The sequence below is a fragment of the Vigna unguiculata genome, chromosome 6 (genome assembly GCF_004118075.2).
Source record: "Vigna unguiculata cultivar IT97K-499-35 chromosome 6, ASM411807v1, whole genome shotgun sequence".
Lineage (NCBI taxonomy): Eukaryota > Viridiplantae > Streptophyta > Magnoliopsida > Fabales > Fabaceae > Vigna > Vigna unguiculata.
Genome location: NC_040284.1, coordinates 31,798,502 through 31,807,639, shown reverse-complemented (window position 1 = coordinate 31,807,639; position 9,138 = coordinate 31,798,502). Strand labels below are relative to the sequence as shown.

The 9,138-nt window shown below is 33.3% G+C and overlaps 2 protein-coding genes across 4 annotated transcripts; one reads left to right on the top strand and one right to left on the bottom strand.

The window, feature by feature from the left end:
* The first annotated feature begins 397 nt into the window (after window positions 1–397).
* LOC114187886 (clathrin light chain 1-like) lies at window positions 398–4,141 on the top strand. Its single transcript, XM_028076284.1, has 3 exons — window positions 398–877; window positions 3,124–3,277; window positions 3,365–4,141. Exons 1-3 carry the CDS (start codon window positions 513–515, stop codon window positions 3,788–3,790), a joined length of 945 nt encoding a protein of 314 aa, XP_027932085.1. The 5' UTR covers window positions 398–512; the 3' UTR covers window positions 3,791–4,141.
* A 648-nt stretch (window positions 4,142–4,789) lies between these two features.
* LOC114186999 (putative serine/threonine-protein kinase) lies at window positions 4,790–8,078 on the bottom strand. 3 transcript variants are annotated; one of them, XM_028075096.1, is made up of 7 exons: window positions 7,862–8,078; window positions 7,462–7,567; window positions 7,158–7,270; window positions 6,697–6,907; window positions 6,347–6,584; window positions 5,926–6,079; window positions 4,790–5,361 (listed from the first exon to the last, which is right to left on the bottom strand). In XM_028075096.1, exons 2-7 carry the CDS (start codon window positions 7,562–7,564, stop codon window positions 5,056–5,058), a joined length of 1,125 nt encoding a protein of 374 aa, XP_027930897.1. In that variant the 5' UTR covers window positions 7,565–7,567; window positions 7,862–8,078; the 3' UTR covers window positions 4,790–5,055. The 3 variants fall into 3 exon arrangements, with proteins under 3 accessions (XP_027930897.1, XP_027930899.1, XP_027930900.1); XM_028075098.1 differs by having other exon boundaries at window positions 7,462–7,575; window positions 7,862–8,062; XM_028075099.1 differs by having other exon boundaries at window positions 7,462–7,558; window positions 7,862–8,061.
* Window positions 8,079–9,138: the final 1,060 nt, after the last annotated feature.

Genomic DNA, 9,138 nt, shown 5'->3' with positions numbered 1-9,138 from the left:
ATTTGAATTGTTTATATTGTTTGACACATTTTTGCTTTAATGTTAAGTAAAATACTATTATGAAACATGTTTGAAATGTTAAATAAACTTAACAAAATTTGATTAAAATGACTAAATCCACATATTTCAAACAAATGAAGGACTAAATTGATTTAAAGTTTTGAAATAGACTAATTCTAAAATTTACTATAAGTTAAGAGACTAAAAATATATTTAACCCTTATATTTTAAAGAATAAAATTAGTATTTTAAAATGTGCTAAAAAAAAGAAAATTCTATTTATATATTATTATAGATATATTTCTTTCATAGTATTTTTTTTTATATATAGATTGAATATGAATTTTCACATTTTGTTTTGTATTATTATTCACCGTTAAGTATTTAAAAAGTGGAAGAGTTTAGAGGCAGTGTTGAACCTCCGTCAAAGCAAAGCAACAGTGTTCCCATCATTTGCGTTTAACAGAAGAGAGAGAAACCATTTTTAGAGAGAGAAATTCGCAGTCGCAGACATGTCTTCCTTCGATGCCTTCACCGACGACTTGAACGTCAACTCTTCTTCTACTCATCAACACGACGACGACGAGGACAACTTCTCCGGCTACGGCGGCTACTCCTCCTTCACCGGTGGTTTTTCCGCCGATGGTGACGTCGCCGTCGATCACTCCGCCACCGCTTCGCCGGAGATCTACGGCTTTACTGATCCGACTCCCGCTTACTCTCAGTCTCCCTTCGAATCCGCTTCTGTAGAGAACGGAAACGAAAACGGAAACGGCTACGGTGATGGTGACGGCGTTTTCGTTTCGGACGGTCCAGTGCTTCCTCCGCCGACCGAGATGGAGCCGGAGGAAGGCTACGCTCTTCGCGAGTGGCGCCGGTGAGTGGTTGTTTGCAACTTCCTCTTCTGTTTCGTGAATTTGTTGGATCTCACTTGAATATGTTTAGATCTGCGATGCTTTTCCTTTAATCCAGAGCTTTTCTCGCTAAGAGTCTCGTGGTTGCTAGTAAGTAATCAGGACTGGGAATCGGGAGTGGGCGAGGTTGATCTTTCTTGTAGAAAGCGAATTGGTGAACTTAGGTTGATACGATTTTACTTCAAGCAGTTACTTGAGCTGTTGTAAGATATGTGATTATTTCGCCGAGATTTAGGGTATCGATTTTTGTATGCTAGGGAGTCTGGTGGAATTGATTTATATCCATCAATTGTAAGTCTATGTTTGGATGGAGAAAGTTTGGAGAATAATGAGTGAAGGGGTGGGTGATTGAGTTTTCACTCATGGATGTTGGATTTCTATAGTCTATAATTATTGTGAGATGAGGTACTTTTAGAGTAAATTGCGCTGTATGAAAAATTTTAATGGTGCGGTTCGGATTGATTTCTGTCCCTGTGATTTGATGGTTTTTAGGGTTTTGTCTATGTGATTACTTAATTTTACTAGATGTTGGCTGGAAAATAACCATTCTTTGATTCCTTTTCCTTGGGAGTCAGACGATCAATTGATCATATGCTAAAGTTGACCCTTGTTGACCGTTGAGCTTAGAGCAGGCAAGCAACTTACACTGAACTTAAACGATGATAAATCTTGATCTTGATTTTTTGCGAGTGTGCTAAAGAAGTTATACTTTATATTTATACAGTTTAATTCAGTATCCTAGTATACCGAGGTCGCTGATTTTTTTTATCTCCTTTTCTTTTCTTCCCATGTGCTTGAGGAAGTAATTGATATTTAGCTATCTGGTTATGCAAATAAGCTTGATTTATCATGTGTATAAAATCTGAAAAGGAATTTAACTCATGTAAATGTATGTTAACTGATGCTACTATCATATCTTCATACCCTTGAAACATTTTTGTTTACCCTGACTAACCTGTGTGTTCCGCATTCTTTGAACAGACAACTGAATTTTCCCTCTTTGATTTGATTTATATGGTTTTTCATTGTTCTCTTCTCTGATATGATGGTAGCTCTCATAGTAGTCAATGGTGTGCTATAGTGGAGTACTAGATTCCAGCGAACCAGTTTTCAATAGCGACCATTGTGGCTGTAATAGTTGTCAAAGTAGCAGTTTTTTGTGTTATGGTGGCAGTACCATGATTTAGGGAGTCCAAAAACCCATTGTTTACCCCGTACACAACTTCAAATGCATAACAGGATTTGAAACCTTCTTCCTTGACCTTTCTATAAAAAGTTTACCCTTTTTTGATCTGTGTTACTTCACGCCAGACTTTTATTTGTGTTCCAATATATTTCTTCATTTCAACTTCACTTTCTGCTAGTTTTTATTCAATTTGTTATTTTTCTATTACATATTTTTTGTTTACTTTATTCTTGTTATTAGCTCCTATACCGATGGTGATTGTGTGCATAAACTGTCTTACTATTTATCATGAATTTCTTTAATTTTTTTGTTTGCTTTTGAATATTAGTGTGTAGCAAAAGTATCTAGTTTGTAATAACAATTAGTAATATTCAAAATGGCAGCCATCCCGCTATCTTGCTATAGTATAGCCTTTTTATTAGAATTGGCTTCTGCACCTTGGTATCTGAAATTAATGTCTACGTGGCTCTTATCCTAATATTGCTCTCCAATTTTACTACCAACGCACATGCCATTGATATGGGAATGGAGATCTTCTAATATTTGATTTATCACACACAGAGCAATTGATCTGGCTTGAAAAGAAAATGCAAATTATCATTGTTTTTTCTTGTTTACCTGATTATTCTGGTCAAATAGTAATTCTGAAATTAGGATTCTAATCCTTATGTTAATTGTACGGTGCACGACTTAAACAGGCAACATGTTTTTTTCCGATCGATGAAGTTTATTATATTTTAGATATCCAATGGCAGGTACCGTTTGCAATAAATGTTTACGGTGATATGTTAATGTCACATTAATAAATTTAATGCCATTAAATAATTTTAACCACAAAAAAGTTATTGTGATTAATCTAAATCTCCACTTTATGTAGTTATTGGGGGCAAAATAGTTCTGAACCTGATGATAGAACATCGTTTTCTCGATCTCTGATATATGCCAATGAAATTTAACATCTTTTGTAAGTTTGCTGAACTCAGTTGTCATAAAAAACGAATGCCTTTGGCTTTCCTTGTGCAGTCAAAATGCCATTCTGCTAGAAGAGAAGGAGAAAAGAGAAAAAGAAATGAGGTTGAAGATTATTGAAGAAGCTGAGGAGTACAAGGTTGCTTTTTATGAGAAGAGGAAGGTTAATGTTGAGTCTAGCAAGGTTCAAAATAGAGAGAGGGAGAAGGTAAGTTTTACTTGCATTAGGACATCATCTTGCGCCAGATGTATCTTTTACTGTTCTAATAGAGAATGGCATTTTTCTGTGGAGCAGTTATTCTTGGCTAATCAAGAGAAGTTTCACAAGGAGGCAGACAAAGCTTATTGGAAAGCAATTGCAGAGCTCATTCCTCGTGAAGTTCCCAACATTGAAAAGAAAAGAGGCAAAAAGGATCAGGACAAGAAGCCATCAATTACAGTCGTTCAAGGCCCAAAGCCCGGCAAACCCACGGATCTGTCTAGGTTGCGGCAAATACTGTTAAAGCTGAAGCATACACCACCACCTCACATGATTCCTCCGCCACCTGCTCCTGCTAAAGATGCTAAAGACGGTAAGGATGGAAAAGAGAAAGCATCAAAAGCAACTGGATCTGCAGCAGAAGGTGCAACTGCTTCACAACCAAAGGATGCCGCCTCTAATGGCGCTGCTGACGAACCCCAGAAAGAAGCTCCTGTCACTGAGGAGCAGGCTGCTGCATGATTTTTTCTTATCATACCTCAGTTCCCCTTCAATCCTCTGCCATCTCTTTCTCCACCTGCTGTCTTTAATGAATCTTTTTGCCCTGTTATTAGTTTCTAATGCTTATTGGTTACATTTTATTACCAACTTTAAGGTTTTGTATGAATTAAATCCATTGACAATTATGACGTGGAGATTCAATGATCATGGGTTAATACATCCTTTTAGACAGAAAGTATCTGTTGGGATTGCTGGCTGGTGGTGTCAAACAGACTCTTTTCCGGTGTTTAAAGTTTCCGTTGATAATATGTATGTACTTCATCCTACTTTTCTTATCTCTGCTGTAAAATAAAATTTTATTAGTCTTTATTAGATTTGGTTTTTGCTTTAGAAATGCTTTAGAAATGGCTGATTTTGGTCTTTAGAAATTTTAAATTTTTTGAAAATGATTTATTTCATATTTATTCAAGATATGTAATAATACTAATACATGTTGCACATGTTATATTAAAATCATTAAAGATATTCTATGGTTTGATATACCGTATCTGTAGTTGTTGGAATTATTTAAAAGGTTAAGAGTTGAAGACTAAAAATAAAAAGTTTAGATAAAAATTAAATTATATTAATGAAGATTTAGAATATAATTATTCTTATTTGATTAAGTAAATCTATTGACAAGATGGGTGAAGATTGGTGAGTATTTTACCTCTCACCATAAATAATTTAGTGACGTGTTTAGAATTCGGATATTATATCACTTGGTGAAATGATGTAAATTGTTATCATGTGTCAGTAAATTGGTATAAACTCAACTTCATATATTTTATACAAGGAAAATGCTTCAGGTTTTAAACTTTGTCCAGTTGCTCGACTTCCTGCTAGCAAAAGTTTTAGGATTTGACTTATGAAAATGAAAGAATATTCATAAATTGAAAAGTGAAAATCAATCTACCATTTATTTAAGTCAAATTGCATATTATTACATTATCTTTTTCACGTAAGAACTCGAAGTCACTGTCTTGGTACGGTTGAATTTATTACCAAGGAAGAAATAGAAAGCCCTTAATAGGAGTAATCACATGAACACTTAATCAATAAAAGTAATGCAAGATAAGCAGACATACTCTACAGGTTTCGACATGCAGTAGCACGAAATTGCTTTCATGCCATGTTATATTTTTTGATACCTATATTGTAAAAAAATAACGTAAGACAATCAAACAATATTTAGAAAACAAAAACTAGTACTTTCTTTTACTACATTTACAACTCTGCAACGCACATCACCGTGGGGTGACCTGAGTAATAGCACCATGTGTAGAGGTAATAAAAGGGACAGGTTGTGAGTTCCTACTAGAAGAGTCTCTTTCATCTGTGAATAATCCTGGTGCTGTAAGTTCTTTCTCATTGAGTTGGATTGCCTTGGATAGCATATTAACAACTTGGATCATCAATGGTCTTCTACCTGCTGCTGACTGGGTGCAGAAAAGTGCTACCTTCATGTATCTCAGTACCTCTTCCTCAGGAAACTCTTCCATTTCTGGATCTACAAATTCCAACAATCTCCCCTCCTCATAAAGTTGCCAGGCCTGTTACACCAAATAACTATCACCATCTACACTCCAAACTTGCACAATATCAATAGCATAAGCAAAAATAAATACCATCAAAGTCAAATACAAATAAATTCAAGATATTATTCATCATCTTCTAAAATCAACTTTTCTTCTTTATCATTCTGTTTCACTGTTTCAACTCTAGATTTCATTTTTTGTAAATTGGAATCCCAATGTTTTTAATCCCTAATAAACCGAGTCGTCTTTGATTTTTTAGTCTCAGAACTTTTAAAATTAAATGTTTTTGTTCCTAATTCTCTTAAATATCCAAACTTTAGTCCTTAACAAAATATAACCCTAGTAGAAGTTGCAAAAGTATAATGGATGTAAACTCATGATTTTAAAGAACTAAAACCAAAGATGACCCATTTTTAGGAACACACAATGTATTAGGTTACATGGGACAAGGTAGTGGAGAGATAATGAATAAACAAGGATATGACAGGACTTCATAGGCTAAATATTATTAACCTGATGTCTATTGAACATGAAATATATAATGTTGTAAAATAACTCATAAAACACAGACTTATGTACCCATTCCAAGAGGAATCTGGGTGATCCTTCTCCGTTTGTCCTCCTGGCACTGCTTCTGCCACTAACTATTTCAAGTATAAGAACCCCAAAACTGTATATATCAGCCTTCTTGGTTAACTGGCCACCTATTGCATATTCTGGTGCTAAGTAACCACTGCATAAATATAAACCAAAGCAGGTATCGTATCAATGAGATCATAATCAATAGTTCAAGCATAAATTGACCAATTCATGAAATGCAAAAATTGAAGTATGTTTAATCCAATAACAATGTAGAGATAAGTATTTGGGTAACAGACAGAATGACACAAGCAAAATGACATAAACTTAACATATAGGTCAATTTGTGAGCAAATGACAGTGTAAAAATTCTTAACATTGGAATTGCCTGAACTATGTATTCTAAAAACTCTTTACATACGTTGTTCCAGCAATTCTTGTGCTAACGTGAGTGATACCATCTGGGAATAATTTAGCCAACCCAAAATCACCTATTTTGGGATTGAAATTTTTGTCAAGTAGTACATTACTAGCTTTGATGTCTCTGTGCACAATTGGTGGTGAAAGTTCTTCGTGAAGAAAAGCAAGACCCTTAGCAGTACCTACACAGATAGCAGATCTTTTTCTCCAGTCTAGTTTAATGTTTTCATTCCTTGTTCCTACAAAGGAAGGAAAAAGGAAATAAAGGTTACATGCACATTTCATTCTCTTATCTGTATCTGGTGTTACTTTGTGACTTCATAATTTACTGCAAGCATTTGATATATTTACCAAGTAGTGCACTGTTAAGGCTCCCATTTTCCACATACTCGTAGACTAATGTACGACTAGGTCCTTGGATGCAGAATCCAATCAATTCAACAAGATTTGGATGTTTAACATTTGACAAAGTTTTTATTTCAGTCAAAAATTCACGAACTCCCTGCTTTGACCAAAATGAGAGAGTCTTCACTGCTACACGTCTTCCATCTCTTAAGGTTCCCTAGAAAAATTGTCACATGATGGGTTTTTAGAATGCTTAACATCAACAAAAACCTAGAATGATAAAATGCCCTATGTATACATGTTTGGTCATTCCTCAAGAGGCCTAATGCTGAAAGAAGAGGAAAAAGGAGTGTATGTGTGATGATATTCTTAATAACCCAAAAACAATGTATTATGGTTGGTCCCATAATGAAGAACTTAAGTGGGTAACATTCATATTGATTTCATGCAAGCATAAGAACAAATACCAGGTAAACTGTTCCAAAACCTCCTCGTCCTATCTTATTGTTTGAGTGGTAATTATCAGTTGCCAATCTCAGTTCTGTGTCTGAAAATTGCTTAACATTATCAAGGGGGTAACCTGCACAACAAAAGAATACATATGAATATGGTAAGAAAGGAATTCTATAGATGAACATATTGCCAGTTAATAACAGTTGACCACAGAACCATTAAAACGAAATTATTTACAATATTTAGCACACAAAAATGATAATGAAATTGCCAAAAACATTGTTAAAATATGAAAATATCAAACCATGAAATCCTCACCATCAATTTCGCCAGCAACGTTAGAAGAACGTCTTTTCTTAGTAGATTTGGCTCCAAAGCAGCCACAAGTCATAATGATCCTCGTATACTCTGCAATCTGCATAATCTAACATTCTAACATAACATTATTAAGAGACAGAGATATTTGCAGGCACGGCCACCCAATTAAAAATTAGACCTTCTCTTTAAATTTTAATATATACAAAAAAAAAAAAAAAAAACGCCATGCACCGTCTCTCCAACTCAGAATCAAACACGAAACTGAAGAACAAAACCCAGAAACCTTTTTTAAAAAGATTTGAACTTTTAACAAAAGCAAATTCAGAAACAAAGTAAAACAGTATTTTCATTTTATTTTATTCTCTAAAGAGTGTTATTCTTGAGATTGAGAAATGGGCACCTTATATGGGTTGATTTGAAAATTGAGGTAGAAACAGAAGTGTATATGGGTTGATTCGAAAACTGAGGTAGAAAGAGAGGTGTTGTAGTACTAACTACGGCTTAAAGTTGAATGAACAATGAGAAACAAAAGCTGAAATGTGATGGAATGTGAAAATAGAGTTTATTATTGTTCACACTATTGAAATCTGAAAGCAAGGAAATGTGGAATACAGCCGCCAGCCGGCCAGTGAATATTTAAATGGAAAATTTTTCTGTCGCAAATTCTCCACACCATTTTCAACGCCCACCTTTCACCTTATCTTTTTCTCATTCATATCTGTTGCTTCACTCTTCGTACAATTTTTTCTCATTCATATTATTTTGTTCAAAGATGTTTGGTGTATAATAAATATGTTCTTGAAATGTGTTTCCCTTCAATGGGATCTATTTACCTCAACTGGTTCTGGTTTATTTGATCAAACATGTTCTGGTTTAGGAGAGTAATTTAAAACGACATGTTTTACTTAATGAAAACTGTTATTTTTCTTATAAATAATATTATTTATATAAGTAACTTTTGCCATATTTTTTTAACAATAGAAGTGTTCTTTCAAAATATACAAGTGATTTGTTTGTGTGAATATCTTAACTCTAGAACAAATAGTTCATTTTAACAGCCATATATTATACATATTTTAAATGATTAAAAATATCCTAATTTGATTAATCTACAAATAACATGCAAATGTACATAATATTTTTTCTATAAATTAATCACAAAAATTGAATGAAATTATAAACAGTCACATATGCCTGCGCCGGTTCCCACTTGGTCACACTGTAGTAGAAACTGACTTTACCAATTTTAGTTAAATCTCCACCTTTCTCGGGTCAATGCCATACTCTTATTTTGTGGAAAAAATGTTATTTTATAAATTAAATTAGTAATAAGTTTTTTTATTAAGTTTCTACTATTTTATTTTTTGTCAAAATAATATAATTATTATATTGATTTGTCATTTTGTATTAAAAAATATATAAATGTTTGTAAAACATCATTTTCCATTAACCATAATATTATTTTATATTAACTAATAAGACTCACATTTTTTTATCCATACAAACAAGTTGGTCTAGCACTATAACAAATATTACTTCAACAGTAAATTAAATAATAATAACTTAATTGAAAAATATACAATTTTAAATGTTTTATAAAAGACAAAATTAATAAAAACTTAATTAAAAATATTTAAATTTATGAAAACTTGAAAACTTAATTAAATCTTAATTATA